General features: G+C 34.4%; 1 protein-coding gene and 1 long non-coding RNA gene across 9 annotated transcripts; both read left to right on the top strand.

The window, feature by feature from the left end:
* Positions 1 to 1,412: 1,412 nt before the first annotated feature.
* Positions 1,413 to 4,981, top strand: LOC110927732. Of its 4 annotated transcripts, none has more exons than XR_004888485.1 (6): positions 1,413 to 1,575; positions 1,679 to 1,758; positions 1,891 to 2,019; positions 2,143 to 2,196; positions 3,026 to 3,153; positions 3,302 to 4,981. It is a non-coding gene; the product is annotated as an uncharacterized LOC110927732 (long non-coding RNA). The 4 variants fall into 4 exon arrangements; XR_004888486.1 differs by having other exon boundaries at positions 1,891 to 2,196; positions 3,302 to 3,357; positions 3,744 to 4,980; XR_004888484.1 differs by having other exon boundaries at positions 1,414 to 1,575; positions 1,891 to 2,196; positions 3,302 to 4,565; positions 4,661 to 4,980.
* Positions 4,982 to 11,396: 6,415 nt separating this feature from the next.
* On the top strand, positions 11,397 to 14,828 carry LOC110929113 (ubiquitin carboxyl-terminal hydrolase 12). Of its 5 annotated transcripts, none has more exons than XM_022172238.2 (7): positions 11,428 to 11,564; positions 12,471 to 12,703; positions 13,146 to 13,278; positions 13,365 to 13,534; positions 13,617 to 13,908; positions 14,026 to 14,066; positions 14,501 to 14,828. In XM_022172238.2, the coding sequence occupies exons 2-7, from the start codon at positions 12,694 to 12,696 to the stop codon at positions 14,659 to 14,661; spliced, it is 807 nt and encodes a 268-aa protein (XP_022027930.1). In that variant the 5' UTR covers positions 11,428 to 11,564; positions 12,471 to 12,693; the 3' UTR covers positions 14,662 to 14,828. The 5 variants fall into 5 exon arrangements, with proteins under 5 accessions (XP_022027928.1, XP_022027930.1, XP_022027927.1 ...); XM_022172235.2 differs by having other exon boundaries at positions 11,432 to 11,564; positions 13,149 to 13,278; positions 14,026 to 14,189; XM_022172234.2 differs by having other exon boundaries at positions 11,432 to 11,564; positions 14,026 to 14,189.
* The last annotated feature ends 9,788 nt before the right edge of the window (positions 14,829 to 24,616 follow it).

Genomic DNA, 24,616 nt, shown 5'->3' with positions numbered 1-24,616 from the left:
GAATCCTAAAACTAAATGCACAAAAATTGATTCACAAAATAAATACATTTTACATTCCTAAAGTAAAATAAAGTAATCATAAATATAATATAATTACAAATAATATTAGTAACTTACATCGGCGTCGCAGCCACAACCTCCTTAGGACAATCTTGATTTGAGCAAACTAAAACCTGTTTAAACTTCGGTTCTTCAGCACCGTCTTCAGCATCCTCAATGACCATAGTTGTCTCAACCTTCCGAGTGCACTCCTCACAACCAAGGTAGTACCAATCATCTTTATCATCCACACCCATGATCGTACCAAGAACTATGACCTCACAAGGCTGAAATTATATGTAAGACATTAGAGTTATAAAAATGAATTTTTGAAACAAATTTTGTGTAATGTATTTATTTAAAATATTAAAAAGTAGACACAAACCTTATCCAAGAGCGTAATATCACGGAAATTGGAAAACGGATGCTTCACTAAAAAGTCATCCGCAACGCTTATGCTTCCAGATGAACCAATTGATTTCTGACCATTAGAAGATGTTTTACATATCTTCTCAACAAACCTGATTACATTAATGGAAGCAAAAAAATTTAACAACATCAATAAGTAGTTCATATTATTTTAGAAACTGTTTACTTTGTTCTAAATGAACGAATCTCCTCTATGTCAGCATTGATAAACAGCCTTGTTATATGGAAAGCATTAGATAGCGTCGTCTTCCCTGTGTAAAAAAATTAATATCAGATATTAGGATATTCAACTTCGTAAATGATATAAAAATTTTATAAAATAAAAAAAGTATTTACTGATTTAATACCTTTATACTTGTTGAAACTACCAAACTGCACAAGCAGAACAACATGAACTTCTTCTTTATGACTCTGAATGTAACCAAACATCTCATCGCAATACTCATCCCATAAAGTGCAGTTTAACTTGATACCCCTACATAAATACAAAATAAACATATCAGAGGATATCATGTAATAAAAAAGATACTTGACACTACAGTTACAATAAACTTAATTTAGAATTTAATTAACAGACTCTTCATCCAGCAATTGCAAGTTCATGTATTTGCTATCTTTTCCCATCTTCGTTTTGGTCATCTCTGGTTCAGACCACTCATCTACATATCCAATAAAATCTGAAAAAAAAAATTGATTAATAAATAATGTAATCAGCACAAAAAAAAAATTTAAAAATTAATCTATATTTATATATTTCTTAATTTAGAATATTGTTGGTATATATGATGAAGTACAAACCAACTCGATACTTGACATCGACTTCATCGCCTTTAATGGACTCAAAAGATGCTAACCGAATCTATACAACCTAATAAAAGCCTTAATTAGGGGACACATGTCACCCATCTAAGGCCTCTAAACCTCATTTTCCCGCCATTTTTTTGCAATCCCTTCATTCTCCTCATGAAACCCGACACGGGATCCAAATACGTGATTCGGGTCATATTGTTCGTTCCGTATATATTGCAGCAATTAGGGTTTCACAGTTTGCCTCTCACTCTGTTCGCATCGCACCCACAGATCTTCGTATCAAATCTTCAAAAAAAGGTTAGATCACACATAATTTCGATTAAAGGTGATGATTTTATCGTTCTTTAACATTCAATCTTTGTTTAAATTGATTTGATTTGATTTTCACTCTCGATCCTAGGGTTTTCTCCAGAAACCCCTTTCTCTCATCCCATCCATCTGCCACATACATTCGATCCTTCATTCGTCTTCAATCAACATGTTTGTATACGTTAATTACCTATAATTTTTTATTTTAATGTTCGCTGCTTCGTGGCCTTATGTCATCGATAACATTTTTTTAGGGATTAAGATTTAATTCATTCTGTTTTGTTTTGTGTTCATTTTGATCAGACTAGGTTGCAAGGTTGAAGGTTTCATCATCTTCTTGGATCTAATGTTAATCAGCAGTTGTCTGATTTCTTCTCAAGCTTCCACATGTCATGCACGCGTGTTCGATTTCATCATCTTCCTGGATCTAATGTAGTAATGTTAATCACCATTTGTCTGATTTCTTCTCCGGCTTCCACGTGTCCTGCATGCGGGTTCGATTTCATCATCTTCTTGGATCTAATGTTTATCAGCATTTGTTTGATTTCTTCTCAGGCTTCCATGGTTTCGTGTTGGAGTTTCCTAAGTTGTAATCCACATCAACCAATCGTATGTGACTATGCCTTGCATTTATATAATTGTATCTGAGTTTTTGTTTTTGATTTAATCTACTTTGTGTAACAGTGGCTTTATAATATGTTTTAATTTCATGTACATTAATTCGATAGGATAATAGTAGTTGGGTAAATAGGGGAATTAACGACCGAGCAGGTCGGGTTGATATGGCCCTCAAAATAGTTTTTCTCTTCAATGAGCACAGCAAACTAAAAATTCAAGCTACATAGTTATATATCAACACTATAGTAAACATCTTCGTTATTACTTATTAGTCTTTTTTACTCGGCTGATATATGAATGTAGCTGCACCAAGGTTTGTTTGCTGTCAAATACGCAAAGAAATTACGGAAAAAGATTATTGCCAACAAGTGACTTTGAAGCTAATCATCAATAGAATGCTAGGTAGTATCATTTCTCTATATAAGCATATTTTTGCATGATCTAAGGGTAAGGGCAGGGTTTCCAACAAGAAAAACTATACAAGATTAAACCGACCTGGGGTACAACTCATATCGACATTTTAAGTCCACTGTTCTAAAAATTGATATTAGATTTTGGAGTTTGATTTTATAACCTTACACATATCAATCTTTTCATTCTGACCAAAATCTTGGAAAAGGGGTTGAAATAAAATGATAATTTGCCACATGTTATCTTATTCATGATATAATTCGCTCTTGATATTATAAGTTTTTGCCTCTTAATTTCCGCCTTTATTCACACATGCCTCAAGTGCTTTGTAAATTCTGTTATATTTATCTACAATATTCAACAATTTAATATACATTATTAATATACATATGTTTTAATGTTATTGTAGTGTATTCCAATCGATATTGTTAGGCTGGCTGAAGTTGAAGATTTACTAATTTTGGCTATCAAAATAGCTGAACAAGATGTTAAGTGGCAGATGGGTGTCTGTGTTAAATGCTCTAAGTCACACAATAGGTATTTTTTGCTATCAAGTTTGACCACAAAATTTATATATTTTTAATCTATATTATGATGTTTTAATGCACATCATGTGGCGGCGTTGATAGCCGAAAGACAAGGGAGTACATGTACTAATCGGCCTTTGTGTTTGTTTATTATGCAGGTGGATTTGAGTAGTGTAGGTGGTTGTGCATCGGTTACGACGACTACGGTTATTTGGTACACCTTTATTTTTCTTTCCTTTTTTGTGATTTTTGATCGTTTGCTTGGGGTGCTAAACGGGCCGTGTTCGTGGGTTGGCGAGTTCATCCCAACCCGAACTCGAAAAATTTACACGAACCCGAACACGATCCGAATATTCACTTGGTGACTCAAACACGACCCGTTCACCCCGAATTTTATTGTATTATTAATATTTTCCCAAAAGTTAATATATTAAAATTAAAATATTTATTTTAGATTATGAGGGGTTCTCCCATTCTGTCTGTCGAGATAAAAAAAGGGTCCGCTTTTCGATGTGATTAATTTGTTTTATTCTAGAAATTGGCTCAGTAGTAAACGAGCTTGCTCGGCTTGGCTATGTTTATCGATGGTGTTTTATGCAGTACCTGGATGAGAGTGTTTTACCAATGATTCGTCTCGGTTTAGTCGACTTGGATCTTTTGATTACGTACTTGAGCATGATATCATTCCTCTACTGTGGCGTTATCGTTTTATAAAGTTTGATTTTACTCGCTTTTTAATCCGTTAATTTATAGTTATTTACACAAGTTTTTGATGTATTGTTTAGGATTTACGGTTTATTGGTTAAGATGTATTTAGATTTTAAAGTTTTGTGTTTACAAGTCCTGTCAATGAATCAAGAAATTAGCTCGCATCTATTCTTTTTGTCATCCAGCCATCCAGGTTTCTCTGTTTTTTATTTCTTCTGAGTGCTTACGAGTAAACAAAAGTAGTTATATTCTAGCTTCGTATTTAATTATTTGTATGGTGGTTCCTCAATTGTTATAACGATTAACGGGGAATACATGTGAGTTTTGGTCCTCACTTTTGCCTAGAACATCATATGACATTAATCTTGATTGAGAGAGCTAGAACCTAAATGATCAGGGTTAAATATGTATGATGTCAGGTCACTACTTGCAGATAGATAATTTTGCATCACATGACATTAATCTTAATTTTTTAGTAGACATGCAAAGTCAAAGAGCAAACTTATGTGGGCGTGAATTGATTATTATGCAAATGTTCCTTTGTGAATAATTAATATGCGAAGAATGGGTTATTACATTGCATATATTTTACAAAATTTCGTTGAATTAAAAAATTATGTTGGATAGTGATAACTGAAATTGAAGGACATGTGGTAATAAGTGGTGTAACAGGCTAAATCCACTTCATCTTCAATCAAGATTAGAAGCGACCTGGTAATGTATTGTTTAGTGTAACGATTTGGGTATTTTTTTCTTGATTGATGTTCTTTCTGTACAGTTTCATCATGTTTGTTCCTCGATTTTGTTAGGTTGTACAGAACATAAAGTCGGAGGGTTGAAGTTTAGGACCAGAAGAATGAGAAAGATCAAAATTGTTTCACTAGGTTGAATATTTAATGGTGGTGGCGGCTGCGATATTAGACAACTCGACCATTGGGCAGCCGTTCGAACAGGAATTCTTGAAGACGGCTTTGTATAAGGTATTTATCGGTTTTATTTGAATAATTAGTTGATTTTGAATACAAATATTTAGTTAACGATGGTGAAGTGTTTAATTTGAATTTGATTGTTGATTTTGAGCTTTAATTATTATTGTGTTTTTGTAGGTTGATTTGGGGCTGATAAAATAGAAGTAGGTGAGATTGAGAGGAGGTTCATGTAACAACCCTCATTAAAAATTACTATTTCTTATGATTTATTGTCCAATAGGAAACCCTAATTAAGATCCTCAAGTGATTCTGCACAAACCCTAAAATTTTCAAAACAATCAGAAATAGGATCAGGGCCCCTAAAACTCAGGGGGGTATTCCCTACTTGACGATTATCCACATAACTCGTTGTAGAAATCTAATTGGTCAAAACCGTCGACTCACCAAGGCTAGTTGGACACGTGGCTACCCTATGATAGGTTGAGACCCGTCGTGTCACGCGAAGCCCATAGGTGACCCCGTCGCGTCACGCGAGGGGGGTCAAAATTCGGGTATAAACAGAGGGCATTGGCACTTGATTTCTGGCACAAAAACGACGGAAAAATTCAGTGTACACGTTGAGTTATAGCAGAAATACTCCACAACACACACGATTCACGAATCGCTGGCACAATCAGGGTAATAACTCGATCGCTATTACCATTCAACGTCCGATCGATTGAAACTATCCAACGTATGATTAAGTGCTGCTCAAATTGAGTTTATACTTTGTTATTCGTCGTGATTTCGACTTGAATATTTGAGTATTATCCAATTTCAGACTATGCTCTGTTATTCGTTGTGAATCCACTGAATTGTTAAGTATTGCACTTTGTTAATCGTTGTGAGGGTTTAATCTCGTGAATTGTCGTAAATGCTGTATTGGTTACTTACCTAAATTCGTGTGCGTTAGATTATTAGGCTTATCAGTAGGCTAAACTCTATCCCATACCCTTACAATCGAAGAAGATAAGCAAACCAAGCAAAGCAAAAGCAAAGGTGAGTTCACGAACTTTCTACAAGGCACGGCCATCCTCCAGAGGTAGGATGCCACTCCACTAATCTTCGCACACCTGCCTGTAGGGCCACGATACGATACGATATGATACGAATACTAACCTTCGCACACATGTCTGGGAGACCGCGATACGGGCTAGTAAGCCAGTGAACCAACTGTGAATTCACTCAACTTTGTTGTTGACTCGTTACATGCCTTGCAGGTCGTTAGATCCCTAGCTTAAGGAGGTTGCACAAGGAGGCGTGGTCATTGTGGGAAAACTTATATTAAACTTATGTTTTGCTTCCACTGTAAACTTAAACTATGTTTTGACACCAATTGTATTGTGTTGGATTTTATAAATAAACTACATGCTTGTTCAATATGATTGGTGGCTATGATCCTGGGCATGTCACACCTCCAAGGCAGGGTGGGGTTTTGGAGGGGTGTGGCATTTCATTTGGCACTCAGTTTCATCTTAGTTGGTTTTTAATATAGATAAGCATTTGGTTTGGATCAACGCCATACCCAACTCTGGAGTTTCTAAAAGAACAAGACACATAGTAGAGAGAATTTTGAGGTAATTATCAACTTTTGTATACTGTTTCTGTTGGATACGCCGTACACTTTTTACTTCTGTTTTATGAAATCTTTTATGAAATCTTCCAAATGTAAGCATATTTTTTTTTGGCTATCCAACTTTCATTAAAATGGCATTTTCATAACACCTTAATATGTTGCATTTTGCATAATAAATGGATATGTCCTATTGCTCCTACGCGCCTCGTGACCGTGCTAGGGGGATTCTCTTGCTCCATGTGACGCGTAACTTAGTTGTTGTAATATCTTAGTTCTGAGAAGTTGGCCTTTTGCTTTGTCCAGGCATGGACATTTATTTTTTGATATGTAGTTGGACTGTTGGACTGATTTTAAATCGAGACTTAATGCTCTAACAAGCTTTGTTTTTCAAAGGGCTAGGCCCAAACAAGTTGGGTTAGCAGTTATGACTGGATCCATTTTTGCCTATATCCTTTCTAGATGTTCTTAGTAATGGTGTCAACAATTTTTTCTTTTTAAATCTAAAAATATGTTAGTTCTTTTTTACATATGTTTTTAATTTAATGTAATTAACTTAAAAGCAAGAGAAGATAAAGAAAGAAAAGTTGGTTAAAATGATTAATAGGACTTTGTAAAGCACCAAAAATAAGGTATACAAAGCATTTGTAGTCTATTTTAACTATTTTTTTTAATGGTCAATAAATCTTCCAAATGAGCTACTGGTGAAATTCACCACATTGAAATACAATTTCTTCTAATATGAAACCATTAAATATATAGAGTATCTAGAGTTCTAGACATTAGTTTCTTTATATTACAATATGGAACCATTAAAAAACATCAACATATAATACGATATTATTATACATGTTTTATTGTTTAAATATTTGTTAATTCAAATATAAGTCGTGTAGTTAAATATTAACTGACATAAAATAAAAAATGTCTAAAGAACAATTTTTTCACAAAGTTTTACTAAGTATTTAATAAGACAATTTTGACCATTTCATTTGTGAATAGGTCATACTAACAAGTCAAATTGTTAAAAATAAAATTAAAAAAATTAGCTAAAAAATTTAAAAAGACATTAGCTAAAATGGAAACGGTCCCCTAGCCCAGTTGGTACCCATATGGTTGGCTGGGCCGGTTTCCTTCTTGGGAGGTTGTCGGTTCGACTCTCGGCTGCGACATTGGGGGGGGGGGGGAGGGGAACGTCCCAATGATGGATCGTATCCTACCGAGGCATGGTGCGGTCCTAAGGGCACACCCGGTTTTACCTAGCTGTTACCCCAACGAGTCTCTCATGTGAGGGCAGTATGGTTTCCGGGGAGAGATCAGCTTGCGCAGGGGCCGGGGCCCTATAGAACATCGCGTCTTCAAGTGCGGGGCTGACGGGAGTTTGTCTTTGACAAACTCCTAGTGATAGCAAGTCATGTACATAGAAAGTCACTCTAAAAAAAAGGAAACGGATAATTTGCCCGAATTGTAGCTTTTTATGCATAAAACCACCAAATATATATTTCTATACTAAACTTTTTTATGGGTATATAAATAATATAAAATATTATAAATTCTAAAACTATTTTGATGAATTGCTTTATCAAGGGTAAAAATACAAGATGAAGTCAAACAACTAATACTTGACAACAACGTCAAACTTACAGATAAAACAACTAATATGGTTTATAAAGTGTTTTTCAACGAATTGTGATCGTTGCATATTCACGTATTTCAATTTGTCGTTGTACTCTGATATATTCGTTTGTTTGTATTTTAACGCGTATAAAATCATAATATTTTCTTTTAACATTAAAAAAACATATCATTTCTCAACACCACGAAATTCGCGGGTATTAGCACTAGTACCATATAAACTTCCATCAAAGTTCGCACACTTTTTAACAGATGTATCAAAGTTTAAGCTAATAGCATGTTCCTTATCAAAGTGTTTGAAATTTGACTTAATGACAGAAAGTTGAGATTTATAAATGTAATAAGACTCGTTTTCATTAAGCAAAATTTCATGTTTTTTCATGAACTTGCTCCAAACAGTTGCCTGCATCCTGGTACCCTAATAAAAACAGAAAAAAATTGGTAAGTATAGACAAAAATATAAAAAATAAGCTACATTTTAAAAATCAAATGACATTCAAACCAACCTGCTCATCCATGACCACCATTTCAGTACCAAGGATTTCTCCTTTTCTTTTTCGATTCACACGAATCCATAGTCTTAACACCTTGATTTTGATGGTAAACAACTTGGATCTCCAATCAAGATTGTTTAAGAAAGTAACATTATTTTCATCCATTTGTATGATATTTGAGCCGAACTGAGATGATTAATGTTAGAAAATAATTCGTAATGAAATCAAATGAATGTATTAACTAAATATATATATACAAATTTAGTTTACTTATTTTTGTAAATTCGAAAATATATTAGAAAACAAAATCTTGCCCGAAATTAAAGACATTTTTATTTTTAGAAATGGGTTTACATTTCTAAACTACAAATCATCTTAAAGATTTAGGAATTTATTTATTCAAGTTAATTGATTAATTAAATATGGCATGATTGTAATGGTTTACAAAACTTCAATACAAAATATTAAAAAACGATTCTTACTTTCCATCATTAAAAACAAAACTTAGGAATATTTTATTAAAAACTTAAATAAAACAGCCAAATATAATTTAGAATTTCAAACACAAATATAAAAAAAACTATATTCTAATTTCAAACCTTTTAATTTCAATAACCAACCTTTTTTTATTTTTATAAAAAAATTTTAAATGGAAAGTATTCTTAAGTTTATATATGCGTGTAAAAAAGGAAACAACATAAATTCAACCTAATTATAGGTAATCCTATAGAATGTGGCAGTTTTTTTTAAATATATATCGTGGGTTACAAAATTAAAATAGGAAACAAAATCATACGAAACTTTATTTTTATATCATTTTCTTTTTGAAAAGTGGCGGCATAAACAATTTTTTCAAACAAATTACGTTAATGAAGTTTAATATGATCACTAATTTTCTTAATTATCAAACTAAATGTTGATTACACTAAAAATAGGATACTAATAAAAAACATGTAGAAAAAAACAGAAACACAGTCTAGTCATATAAGCATTCAAAACTAAGTACTTCGGCCACAAATATAAAAGGCCCAAAAAAAGTATCACCAACATCTACCATGACATCAGATCTACGTAACAACCATACCAAAAACATACCACTAAATGTATTCTAACGATGAACCGTGTATGCAAAAAAAATACTATCAAATAATACCATGTACCTTCACCAACTCAGTTATAAAGCAACATACCTTTACTTTTAACAAAAACCATCTGAAATGAAGAACCAAATACCAGACCGTTTGTCTCTAACAAACTATCACATACCGGTAACATTGAATCGCAGACAGCATTGTGAGAACTCCTTACCAATAGCCACATTCCAAGTTTGACCAGCGCTGTCCTTGATGGTCAAATCCATCTTTCGATCCAATCCATGAGTTTGTGCCCACTTCTTCTTCAAACTCTACAAATCAGAATATAAGATTAAATAATAGCTACCATTAAATCTGGTTTTCCTACAACTAATGACTTCAACTGGATTTACAAAACATACATTAATATTATGAAAACCTAAATAATAAAAACTTACATAAACGTTGTCAAAAACAAAAGTAACCGGTACTTCGTCATAAACACTGTTCAAATACAGGCGCAACAACCGCATTACGCACCTATTCATCAAACACTTAAATTAAGTCATCAATTGGTTCTTTTTTTATAACACACACTTCAGGCAGGTAAGTAAGAAGGGCAGGCTTACAGCTAAACAAACTCAATTCAAAAATCTTAAAATCAACCATTTCTAAAACCAACAAATGATCAAAATCGAAATACACTATTACAGATTCTAAATAAAAGAAACTGTACACAGGAATTAAACACTTAATCGGCTACCAACAACAGTAACATAAACAAATAACAATACATGAACAACGAATTTAAAACCCTAAAACACAAAAAAAAAAAACCAAACATCAGAATCGACTATTAGAGACCATAAAAAAAACTGTACAAATGAATTAAAACCCTAATCGGCTATGACAATCAGTAACATCAACTACTCACAAACGAACAATCTAACAAAACCATTGAATCCGAAAATCGAATCAAAGAAAACTAAATCTTATGTAACTAATGGGGTTGTCGGAATGAAGCATGAATACCATCGATGAAGAAAGTTACCTAAAAAGATTGGTTATACCTCTTCACTAAATCACCGATTTGATCCCCGCCGATGTGATTTCCTGCAAAATTAGCCATATCAAAACATATAATCGATCATGAAATACTATAATTAGATAGTACCGTAGACGATCTGACTTCAAATCCGATGAGTCTTGAACAAAATTATTGGATCGATTATAGTTCCTGTGTTCGCCGTCTTCGTTCAGAGAGGAAAAAGAGAGAGAGAGTCCGATTTAGGGTTTTGAGAGGAGAGAGAAGGTTTAAGCGTAAATGAGAAGTCTTGGTTCAATCCTCAACTATGAGGTGTGCCACATAGATGCTGACATGGCCTGCTGAGTTGGCTTGCACCATTGGGTGACATGTGTCCCCCAATGGTTTGCTTTATTAGATATATAGATTTGTTTGTTTGTGTTCACTAATGTTAAATTGTGTTTGTTTATATTTGTTCAATTACGTTCATTTGTGTTCGTTTATGTTTGTTCAATCATGTTAATTTATGTTCGTTTGTGTTCGTGAACTGTTTTTTAGGCTTTAAACGAATGAACATAAACGAACACGAACATGCCTGATTTCTTAATGAACAAACACGAACAAAAAATGTGTTTGATTATATGTTCGTGTTCGTTTACAGGCTTACAATGAATTCATTTCTTCTGTTTTTATTATTACACTAACAATCACTACTTTTTCTCTTTATTTTTTAATTAAATAATATTTTTATAGCTTATATCATTATTAATTTTTTTTTCGGTAACAACCACTTTCATAAGGTGTGCGATTATTTACCTTTCTAACTTTTTATCCTTCAACACACTCCAAGTTGACGATTCAAACACCCTCGTGGAGAGAAAGCGACTTCAGTTACGAGAAAGCGAAAGATCATCATAAAGTCCAGTTTACATCGGAGATTTCTGAGGTAATCTTTAATTTTGATTGTAAAATCTACATGTTAGATTCATCAGTTTAATCGTGACTTTAACTGATGTTTGATTTCACTCCATAATTATAAGATTAACTTATTATTTTGTTAAAATCGAAACATCATACAAGAAGAAAATGATAATTTCATGTTCAACTGAAAGAAAATTGGGAATCTGGGGCTTGAGATTGTGAACTAAGCTAAACCTAGGGCATATGCCCCCTTTCGCTTTAGCTCAAAAAACGGAGCCCTATATGGGTTAAATAGTGGGGAACCCGCGCGCGAAAGAGTCGATAATTTACAGCGTTGTACTTGTTTTCTATTTGTTTATGAATTGCTTCTGTCTTTGTTTTGGTTTAGTTTTTTTTAAATACCATAATTGAGTTAAATAAGAAATTCATGTCGTAAATACAAAAGTGTTAAAGAAATTTTGTTTAAAGACCAAAGTTGCATAACAGCATTCACATTGGAGCTTCTGTTCTGTATAATATATAGAAAATAATAGAGGAACGGAAACAACTAAAACACGGTCACATTGGAATCTTTGTAATATAGAAAAATATATAGAAAGTAAAGTATACCACTATATTTAGAGGCTATGTTGTCAAAGACGCAAGGCGCATGGGCCTCGCCCGGAGCCTAGGCGCAAGGCGCAAAAAAAGCGTGGGTTTTTTAACAAAAGCGCACATAGAGAAAAAAAAATATAAAAAAATATGTTATGCTTTGAAAATAAATAAGATTCCACATATAAAATTAAAAAGAAAAAACTATTATATATGCCATTTAAGATCATGTAGCTAATAGTTAGTAGCAAAAGTTTAGGACTTATACACACGTAGTGATACCAAAAGTTACTAGGACTTATACAAACGTTTGTGGTTACTAAAACATTTAAACTTATAGTTCATCATCAACCATCAAGACAATCATCAAAGTCATCAGAACTTCCATCAACATCAATTGGATATTCAGCTTCGGCTCGCCTCGCCTCGCCTCGCTGCTCCCGAGCGCCTAGGCGCGCGCCTGAGCACCGTTTTTACAAAAAAAAACCCATTTTTGCGCCTAAGCTACTACCAGGTGCTATAGGCGCGCCTCGCTGCGCCCGAGCGCGCGCCTTTTGACAACTATGTTTAGAGGTATTATTCAACCCTTTATATTTTTATTGTGAGTGTGTAAGAAAGAGAAAAAATAATAAAATAAGTGTTTGTGAGTGAGTAAGAAATAGATAAAGACAGAGAGTCGGATGTTAGATGTTTTTGAAAAATTAAATAAATTTAGAGAAAAGTAGGTTTTATATAGATGGAGACGAAAGCTCCAATATGAATGCTCTAACAAAAGTATGTCATGACATGAAAATTATTAAATACCAAAAATGCCTGTAGCAGGTGTCTTAAAATTAAGTGAAATGTCAATTTTGCCCTAAAAAGTTCTATAACAGGGCGGAAGTATAGATGTTTGATTAACTAGCAAGAAAATAAACATTTAAGATTGACAATTAAGGTAGATGATCAAGTGTATATGTTCTTCTGTTTTTTTAACTGATTAACTAGTATCATATCTGATATCTTTCTCTACTAGTAGGCATGTTCATATCAAAAAGAAAACATGAACCGGCACACTATATGCTCAAGATCGAGTCGTTTTCCATTCTTTCGGAAGCTAAAACTTCTAAGATCGAATCAGACGTTTTTGAAGCCAACGGTTATAAATGGTCAACTTCTGAAAGCTTTTTGTTATTAAAATTAAGTTTCTATGAACTTTTAATATCTTTTCATTATTGAATTTTGAACTATTTAGGAGACTAGATTTGTACCCAAATGGAAACGATGAGGAAAACGGGGCAGGCCACATTTCTTTATATGTGGTAATATGTGACACCGAGACTTGCTCAAAAGGATGGGAGATATCTGTTGATGTTTGTTTTTTTGTGTATGATCATATACATCACAACTATGTAACCTTTCAAGGTAAATCTATTTTCCTTTTCCATTTATGTATATTTTTTGAAAAAATATTAACTATATATAATGTTAATGTGCGCGTTTATAGATGTAAATGGGCATAGGACAAGGTTCCATGAGAAGAAGATGACATGGGGTTTTGACAAATTAATACCGTTGGAGTCTTTTGTGGAGAGTAAAAATGGATACCTTTTGAATGATTCATGTGTGTTTGGAGTTGAGGTTATTGCAGTTCCAGAGTTTACGCAAGTAGATCGGTGCCTGTTGATGACAAGGCCTCCAGCAATTATGAATACTTACACATGGACCATCAATAAGTTTTCAACGGTGACAGAGGATGTTTTGTATTCAGAGGTCTTCAAAGTTGGAAAAGTCAAGTGGTACATTATCATATTCAGCATTTATTACTTTTTTTTATCCTTCTTTTGATTGAAGCACCCTAAATTTAGATCTTTAAGGATCTAATGAATTACTTTCTTTTGCTTTCTTGATTTCAGGAAACTAAAAATCTATCCCAAAGGATACGGATTATGTATAGGTACACATTTGTCATTCTTTTTAGGTGTACATGATACTGCTTCCTTTCCTGATGGTTGGAAAGTTTATGCGAAATTCAAGTTGCGGCTTAAAAAACATGGTCTTAAAAGTGATATAGAGGAAGGTAAACTCATATCTCCACACCACATTAGATTTACGAGTTATGATTGTAATATATATATATATATATATATATATATATATATATATATATATATATATATATATATATATATATTATATATATATAGGTAAAAGTAAGATATGTCAAATGGATTAAAAGTGTATTTTAAAGTATAAAACCTCCCAAATTATATTTCGCAAATATCAAATTTAAGGCTTAAAATTTCTATTTTTCACTATTAGTTATTTGTGTATTACATTATGTGTTTCATGTCTCTCTTTTGATGGTTTATTTCTCATGGTACCTTGCAGAAACTGATAATTGGTTCTGCAACTCTGCTGATGACTGGGGTTTCAGTGGTTTTATTCTTTTGAGTGAACTAAATGACTCAGAAAATGGCTTCTTGTTGAATGATAATCTTACGGTTGAAGCTGAGATTTCGGTGATGGGGACGCTCAGATATTTCTTTTGAAATATGGTGTTTTTGGTATGTTTTGCTAGCTATTCTAGAGTTGATGTTAGAATAGTAGACTGCATTTCAACAAGAGATGAAAAAATGGGTACTTGAAAAATTCTCTCACAAGTCTACTGTACAAGTATATTTTGTATTATTGTGATTAATTAGGTTTATGGTATTAATTGTGTTGTAGTTGATTAGGAATTAATTGTATGAGTTGCATGTTGGGGAATTTTCAGATTGCCGGATGATCAGAGAGGCGTGATGTCACTCTCAGGTCAAATTATTTCGGTGGTTCACCCGAATAATTCAATCGGATACAACTCTGATTTTCGAGAAAAAGAACTAGTGTATGGTTGTCTGTGAAAAATTGTATGAACCCGGAAGAATGCAACCAAAACTTTCTACGAAATTTGGGTTTTTTGGGATGTAACTGCCTAATGGCAGTTACCTCTATTTTCAGACAAAATTGCCAAAAAACTGCCATTTTTTATCATTTCGAAAATGTGACAAATTCCAGAAATAAAAATTTTCTGATGCAGTTTCATTAAGGCAATTTATAAAGCTCGTACACAGCCAGGGGCTCTGCCTCTTGGACCCAGCCAAGGGCTGCCGCCCGTTGGACCTTGCTCCCAGGAGCGCTGCCCCCGGAACCCCCGCCAAGGGGGCAATGCCCCCTTGGAACCCCCGCAGAGTACAAGCTCCGCCCGTACACTTCGAATTATAATAACTCAAACAAGCGTGTACTCCCGCACCTTATAACTTGCTTGATGTGTATTATTATTCACCTTGATCACCAAGTCAATCCCCGATTACACTAATACGGATGCTTAGAAGACCAAACTGTTGATAAGTTTGGACTTTGGAAGAAAAAGAAAATTTCAACCACACCATTAAAACAAATCAAAATCAACTGTTGGATCCAACCAACAAAGAAGGTATAAACATAACAGTCCAAACATGCACCAGCCAGGAATCAAACCCGGATCTATACCGTGGCAGATTACTATACTACCACTAGACCAATGGTACTTTTTTTGTTATATCTCTAGCCATACCCGCTTCATACCCTTGACCCACACATTTTCTATTTTCTAACTACAACAAAACACAATGTTGGCGGAAATAGTCATTCTCATTCATTGGAGGAAAGGGGCGGCATGGGAATAGTGTCACGCATCTGCCTAGCACTTCCCTATTGGCACAATAAATTTACGATTTTATCCCACTTTAAATTTATGATTTTGCCATCAGTTCAAAATTTCGTATTTGCCCCCAGTTAAAAATTAATTTACGCTTTTGCTCCCAACAAAATATTTCAATTTTGTCCCCGGTTCAAAATTACGATTTTGCCCCGTTTCAATTTACAGTTTTGCCATTAGTTTTTTTCCCTTAAAAATACGATTTTGCCATTTATGTTTTTACCCCCACTTGAAAATAAATTTATCCTTTTGCTCTCAGCTAAAAATTCCAATTTCTCCATCAGTTCAAAATTACGATTTTGCCCCCATTTCAATTTACACTTTTGCCATTTGTTTTTCCCTTAAAAATACGATTTTGCCATCAGTTCAAAATTATGTTTTTACCCCCACTTGAAAATAAATTTACGCTTTTGCTCCTAGCTAAAAATTCCAATTTCGCCCTCAATTCAAAATTACGATTTTTCCCCGTATAAATTTATAGTTTTGCCATTAGTTTTTTTCTCACAGCTAAGTTACGATTTTGCCCTCAACTTAAATTTACATTTTGTCCACCGTTTTTGTTTGTTTTCATGGTGAAATTACAATTTTGCCCCCAGTGTAAAATTACATTCATGCCGACAGCTTTCTGGCACTCTCCCATTGGTCCATTTATTTTACGATTTTATCCCTGAAATAAAATTATGATTTCGCACTCAGTTAAAAATTATGTTTTTCCCATCGTTTTAGTTTTTTTTAGCAAAAGTATAAAGGTTTTTTGTTTTAATTTGTTTACATGATTTAATTTTTTTTCGTGTCAAGGAGCTGCCTAACACGGGCTTATTAGTCCTGAAAGTTACAGTTTTGCCCTGAGCCCAAAATTACGGTCTTATCATCATTTTTGTTTTTTTTCCTAGCAAAATTATAGTAATGTTTTTTTAATTGATTGAGAAGTATTCGGGCATCGCCCCGCAACACGAGCGGGGCATCAACTAGTTAATCACAAACTTCAAAATATTATGGAGTATTTCATCCTCTTAGTCATGGGCGCCTTTTGTAAATCAGAATCAACTTGTTGGAATTTGAAACCGAATCAAACCAAAGCATTATGAAGGCTGGAGGGTGTGGGATAAAGTCCCTAGGGGTTTATCAAGCAACGTCAGATCCACATCAGCCAAGAGGCTTTATCACGCCCTTCCTTAACTTGCAGGGTATGGGATAAAGCCCCCGTCATCATTACCTAATTAATTTTTTATTTAGAATTAAACATTATTTAATTTGATATATTAATTTATAACTCATAATTTAAATAATAAAATTAAATGCCATAATTTGAATAATAAAAATAAAATGCCATAACTTAAATAAAAAAAATACAATGTCATAATTTAAATAAAAAAAAATACAAAGTCACTCGTCGTCTCCTCCTTGTTCACGATAAAACCATAGGTGCTCGGTCAGGTCAGCTCGAAGGTTATGGTGTGTGTTCCTGTCACGTATCTTCGATCGGATAACTTCTTTTTCAGCGTATGTTAGGAGTGGGTTCGTCGATTGGTTACTTTCATTATAACTTTCTCCACAAAACGCTCTACCCGAGTCCTCCAATATCATGTTATGCAAAATGATGCACGTATACATGACGTTTCTCATTTTACTTTTTTCAAGTATCCTCGCCGGCTAGGCGATGATAGACCATCTCTTTTTAACACACTGAAAGAGTTTTTACCAACGTCGCCCACTCGGGATAAATACCGTCTGTGAGATAGAAATTTTAAGGAAAAGACGACGGCTCATACGAAACCTATGCTTAAACTGAACATCGTCGTACAACGGATTTTCACAAAAAAATAATCTTGCATTAGACGTTCATGAGCACCTAACCGATCTCGTTCAAGAGCCGGTTGTCTGGTACACGATGTAGAGGATTGAGCTTCTTCTAGCAAATAATTAATCATCTCCTGCGTAATTGCGATAATCATATCGTCAAGAACACCTTCGGATGAAGAGCTCGAAGAATCGGATGACATTCTTAAAAATGATTGGGTAGAATTTATGTGATTGGTGTGTGTTTTAGTTTGTGACTGGTATGTGTTTTAGTTTGGGATAGGTTTGTATCTATATTTGAATTAAAAAAAAAACTTTCTTTTTTAAATTGAACGTTACCCAACGGTAACATTTGACCAACGTACCTCGATCTGGCCAAATGATCTCCGTTACCATGCTAGCGAGGCCACTGATGTGTGCAAAATGTAACATATAAATTACATCAAATGAGACATAAAACTAACCATTTTTTAGTACTAATGTTGGAAAAAGCACGTTTCTTTCTTCCTTTTGAATTTACAGGACTAATTGAGCTTAAAAGAACAAAAGGAGTAAATGAGCAGCCAAAACCAACATAAATACAAAAAAGAGGAATAAACGTGACATGCCCGACCCCTCGGCAACATCCCCAAAGATAAAACAAGGAAACAAACTCTGACCACGGGGCCGTGCCCAGCTCTACACGGGGCGTGGTCAGGAGCCTGCACAACAAGACAAACCTGCAGAAGCTTCTACGCCCACCACGGGGCCGTGCCCAGCTCTACACGGGGCGTGGTCAACTCTAAGATACGCAGAATCTTGATAGTACAACAAAGAGTTGACTACGGGGTCATGCCCAGGAGACACGGGGTCGTGTTGGGCCCTCTGCTGACAATTGCAATTAATGAAGGAAGAGAAGATGATGGCCACGGGCCGTGTTGGCTGGACACGGGGCCGTAGCCAGGGCTCTGTTCTGGCTATAAAAGGGAGTGCTTTGTTCACTCGAAAGACTTCCATTGGCAAATCACTACTCTCTCACTTTGCCACCACTCCACCACCATTACAACACCAACACCCACCACCATCATCCATCATCCATCTTTAGAGTGTGTAGTAGTCTTGGGATCCAAGATTGATTGTAAGAGTTCTTGTCAATCAAAGGCCATGTTTGGCTAAGCCTCTTACATCACTCGGTGAAGACAAATTTTTAATGTATTACTTTTGATTTTTAATCTTTCGGCACTTTTTAATTGTGTTTGTATTAATGACTTTAATAACTAGTTTCTTATGTTGAAAGTGAATTTTCTTTACCATTTCTTCAAGATGTCTTGAGGTTACTTTACTGTTTATATAAAGTAAATGATGTCATCATTCGTGTCTTTACGGTCTATATAAAGTGCGTTAACTACCTGGAAGGGGGTTAGGAGGGTGGTTTAGTAAAGTTCTTGTCTCGTTCAGTGCATAGATCATGCGAGGACTTGGTTCAAGCTTACTAGGACCTCCTTCAATGCCCAACGGTATTGGGTGGCGGGGGTGCGGATAGCTTGAACCCCTCATATGTAAACTACTATTAATACTTTAAACCAGCTTTTTGGGATTGTATCCTTGCTGACTCAAACCACTTAGCCGAGGGTAACGTCACCTTCACAAGAGGGGCCTACCACTTTTCGCATTAATAACTTACTTAATTGTCTTTCAATATTCCGACCCTTTGGGATTGTATCCCTGCTGACTCAAACCATTGGGTTGAGGGTAACGTCACCTTCAAAAGAAGGGCCTACTACTATAATTAAGAGAATCTCTTAAAAAATATTCATTAAATAATAACCAAATTTCATAATTATTTTATTTAACTAAAACTGAAAAAAATTGAACTATTAAATAGTATGTTTGAGTAACTTTAATAGAGTATTTAGGAAATTGGTTACTGAATTTTTTCCCTTTTTGTGACAGGTAACTATATGCTACAAAATCAAATATTTATCGGTAGTTGTTTATTTATGTTTGTATATAACTTATTTACCCTTAAGTGGTTTATGATGGCTTTCCTATGCGGCTGCGAAACTTTATCCCATCCAATTTTATCAAACGGGATGGTCCGCCACATATACAAACCGGCCTCCCTTGAAAACAAATCTTTTGCTACACCAATGAGGGTATACGTGACCTCTTTGTCAAATGTAAGCGATACCCCCCCCCCCCCCCCCGCTTTTACCATACGCCGTAGTTTTTTTATTTTTGGCTTTCCCCCTAACCCTCTTCGGGGGAACCGCTGCAATTAAAACAAAAATAATTAGTAACAACATTTATAATATATCAAATATAAGGACTAAAAAATAATTTAGTAAAAGACTTACCATCCGTCTCATGTGTGCCTCTCAAAAAACCACCAGGAGGCGGTGGATCACCAGCGCCGTCACCCCGGTGTCCCCATGGGGCCACATCCGCCATCAGATACGCAAATATAAGCAATATTGAAATCATTATCCCTAAACATACAAATTATCAAACTTAAACATTTTTTTAAACCTACACATAAACATTCAAATTATCATCTTAAATATATTTTTTTCTCAAACCTAAACATAAACATAAAAATCATCAACTTAAACATATTTTTTTTTTTCAAACATAACCCTAAACATAGAAATCATGAAACTTAAACATAATTTATGCATATTAACACATACTTTATACATACTTACATACACAAATTTACATACTTTATACACATATATTAAAATACTACCAACCCACATACATGCTTATAAAACACATTTACATACTTACACATACACATACATATTTACAAACACACATTTTGACCAAAACCACAAAATTTATACATACTTACATACACATTTGCATACTTTATACAAACATACTAACATACACATTTTTCACCAATCGCAAACATTTACATGCACAATTGTTCATCATTTACATACACCTACATACTAACATACACCTACATACATTTATTCATAGACTTACATACCCACATACATGCTTACATACACCTACATACACAAATACATAGATTTCCATATATTCATTTTCACCAAATACACCTACATTATGCATTTGACATAAAAACATTCATCCTTACATACACATTTACATACCTAAACCAAAAATTATACAATTTCTAAACTTAAAAAAAAATACATATAAAACTAACCGTTTTTTCAAGTTTCAAGGAGACAAAGACCACGGAGACGAGGTGGTGCCCGAGAAGTGATGGTGGTGACCGGAGAAGAGATGGTGGTGATCCGAATTTTCTTCCACAAACACAAAAATGAGCAAAAATTAAAGCTATAACATGTATATAACAAAATAGAGAAGAAATTTAACAAAAAGAAAGTTAAACTAACCGATTTGGGCAAAAAAGAGTTTCTCCGGCGGTAGAGGGAAGTGTTTTGGGGGGGAAACTGAAGAAGGAGGGAGGAAAAGGCGCTGTATAGTCTGATACGATTCGAGCTTTATCGGCGACGGGTTGTCGCCGCTATTGAGATCTTTGTCGCCGCTATTAGGTTAACCAGGATAAGATATGTGTGGCTGGGGATTAATGTGGAACACGTACTTTTAGCGAAGACAACTGTCGCCGCTAATGACCTTGGTGTTGTTGCCGCTAATGCCTTTTAAATCCCCAACCGTTAGATCAGGATAAAGATCAACGGCTGGGGTTTGGTTTCAGACTCCGGGACGTGGATCGACCAATAGCGGCGACATTTGGCCTGTCGCCGCTAATGGTGTCGCCGCTAAAAGTGATAGTTTCTTGTAGTGCGTCTTCGGGAAGACGGTCACGATGACCACGCACCCATGGAAATGGTGTTGGGGACCAGCGCCATGGCTGGACGGGCCGTCTCCACACCGAGCAGCCTAAGAGAAGTCCGACAAGAACTAGAAAAGGAAATTTGGCTTTCAGTTTATGTTTTGTTTTGAAACTCATCAGAAATATCTTGATTATTGGTTTTGTAAAAAAACATTTAAGAGTTCCATTGCAGTGGTTTCAAATGTGTAAATCCACAATCAAAGAGTTGCCAGCCTTGTTAAACTTAAATGAGGAAAACGAGTACATGTATACTAGGTAGACCATTAATGAGGAATTTTGCTGGTGACATGTAGCTACATGCACATGCATTCACTTAAACTCAAATCTCATAATTAATCACAATGATGCAGCTACCAAAAACCGAATTAATCTAAATATTGCAAAATACATACGCAAGTAGAGTAAACTTGTACTACAACTCCTCCCTTGTTAAAATACAGTCTACACTAATATATGAATATCATACATCAGCTTTAAAATAGCTAGCAAAAATAAAAATAACCAAGAACGCCATCTTTCAAATGAAATATCTTAGCGTCCCCATCACTGAAATGTCGACTTTAACAATAAGATTATCATTCAACAAGTAACCCTTTTCAGGGTCAATGAGTTCACTCAATAGAATAAGAGATGGAAAACCCCAACCAAGAGCTGAGTTGTGGAACCAGGCATCGCATTCTGCATATTAAAAATGGAAAAGAAAATTATCAAAAGAGACATAACACAACAACATAAAACTATCTCTCATGCACTAATGTTGTATTTGAAAATGTTATTTTCAATCACTAAGATCAACCATATATAACATCCTTGGTTATTAATTATTATGTTAAACAGACCCGTAACGTTAAAATGTGGCACAGAAATATTGAGTGTACCTCCCTCCATATCATTTTCAGCATCCCCACTTTTAACACAAATCTTGAATTTTGCATAAACTTTCCAACCATCAGCAAATGAAGCAGCATCATGTACAGCCAAAAAGATTGACAAATGTGTACCTTTGCCTATCTTGTTCCCTTCGGGATAAAGTTCTAAGTGCCTAGATTCAAGAAAGCAATATATATATATATATATATATATATATATAAATACTAGGTCGTTAACAATCTGATGTTCGAGTGTTTGAAACCAAAAAAAAAAAAAATAAATAAATAACAGCAGCAAAATGAAACCCTTATGGATTAAGAAGATGTACCACTTGACATTGCCAACTTTGAATATCTCTGAATACAAAACACTCTCTGTTACAGCTGAAAAATTATTAATGGTCCAAGTGTAAGTATTCTTGGTTGCTAAAGGCTTTATCATCGATAGACACCGGTCTAATTGTGTAAACTCTGGAACAGGAACTGTAATAACCTCAGCTCCAAACACACATGAATCATTGAAAAGGAACCCATTTGTACTCTCCATAAAAGACTCCATAGGAATTAGTTTGTCAAAGGGTCTGGTTATCCACACATCCCCTAAATTTATCTACACATCCTCTAACCCTATACACCCCTCATTGCCCTATACGCCTGAAAATGGACCCACCTGATAAGCCCCTCATTGCCCTATACGTTTACTTTTTGGTTACTTTTTCACACATCCTATTAATTGTCAATGATTGGGTGTCAGCCAATGATTGCCCAATCATTGCCTCTTTTGTGTGGAATAAAATTGGGGGGGATGTGTGGGTTTTCATTGGGATGAAATATTATTTAAAAAAAACTTTATATATATATATATATATTTTTTAAATTGTTGTTAAAATAAAAAAAATATAAACATTTATATTTACTATTATTTATTGTTATAAAAGGAAGGTATATAAATGTCATTTTTTATTTAATATATTTAGAAAAATGGCAACATTTTTATTAGTTAATTATTATTATAAAATGTCAATATTTTTTATAATTAATATTATAAAACTTCTACATTTTTTATCAAGTGTTAGTATAAAACGTCAACTTTTTTTAAATTAGTATTATAAAACTTCTACATTTTTTATCAACTCTTAGTATAAAACGTCACCATTTTTTTAAATTAGTATTATAAAACTTCTACATTTTTTATCAACTCTTAGTATAAAACGTCACCATTTTTTTTAATTAGTATTATAAAACTTCTACATTTTTTTTTATCAAGTGTTATTATAAAACGTCACCATTTTTTCTAATTAGTATTATAAAACTTCTACATTTTTTTTATCAAGTGTTATTATAAAACGTCACCATTTTTTTTAATTAGTATTATAAAACTTCTACATTTTTTTATCTAGTGTTATTATAAAACGTAAAATTCTCTATAATCCAAAACGCAAATGTAAGTGAACATTGTTTGATAAAATAACACAAAACACAACACTTTCATACAAAATTTAATACAATACATAGCCGAAACCCTAAATCGCTAACTATTACATATTATTACTTAGATTCACACGAACCCGTTGTGTATCTGAATCAGGTTCTCAAACAAACCGTGAAATCGAACAGTTTCTTCGTACAACTGTGGCTAATGGAAATGCATGAAAAATATGATGAAGAAGTTGATTCTCGATTTGATGAACCTGTTCTTATGACAAACCCTTCATCAATTGAGATTTTAAATACAAGGCAATGTCGTGAGTTGGGAATAGAATCGGTTATTTCATCGCGCGTCTGAACCGACTTTTAAACCGGACGGAATCTACGAAGAAACTGTTCGATTTCACGGTTTGTTTGAGAACCTGATTCAGATACACAACGGTCTCTTTGCTATCTGAATCAGGTTCTCAAACAAACCGTGAAATCGAACAACTTCTTCGTAGATTCCGTCCGGTTTAAAAGCCGGTTCAGACGCGTAATGGTATATGGTGGTCACGGAACTACAAGGCATCGGTAGATGCCGGTGACGGAACTGCCGCGCGTCGGTAGATGCTATCAAGACTACACCGGGTGACTTGGCTATTGATGTTGGATGATGTATCCCCCACCGCCAAGCACCTCACCCTAGACCGACGTCCCGGCGCATGAATCTGAAATATGAACGCAGTGCACTTCTCCATAAAAATTACGTTTCCACCACCGTCAAAACACCAACTTTCGATATCCTGTTAAAAAACATAGAATTATAGTGTTAGACTCGATATTAGAAATTATATTGTAAAATATAATAAACAAAC

The sequence above is a fragment of the Helianthus annuus genome, chromosome 3 (genome assembly GCF_002127325.2).
Source record: "Helianthus annuus cultivar XRQ/B chromosome 3, HanXRQr2.0-SUNRISE, whole genome shotgun sequence".
Classification (NCBI taxonomy): domain Eukaryota; kingdom Viridiplantae; phylum Streptophyta; class Magnoliopsida; order Asterales; family Asteraceae; genus Helianthus; species Helianthus annuus.
The sequence above is the reverse complement of the archived record's forward strand: the minus strand, read 5'-3'. Positions and strand labels throughout refer to the sequence as shown.

What these genes read in the sequence shown, in the direction of transcription:
- LOC110929113 (XM_022172234.2), top strand. An exon ending in GAAGCCAACGGTTATAAATG is followed by an intron (nt 13,279 to 13,364) that starts GTCAACTTCTGA and finishes TGAACTATTTAG; the next exon opens with GAGACTAGATTTGTACCCAA. An exon ending in AAAGTTGGAAAAGTCAAGTG is followed by an intron (nt 13,909 to 14,025) that starts GTACATTATCAT and finishes TCTTGATTTCAG; the next exon opens with GAAACTAAAAATCTATCCCA.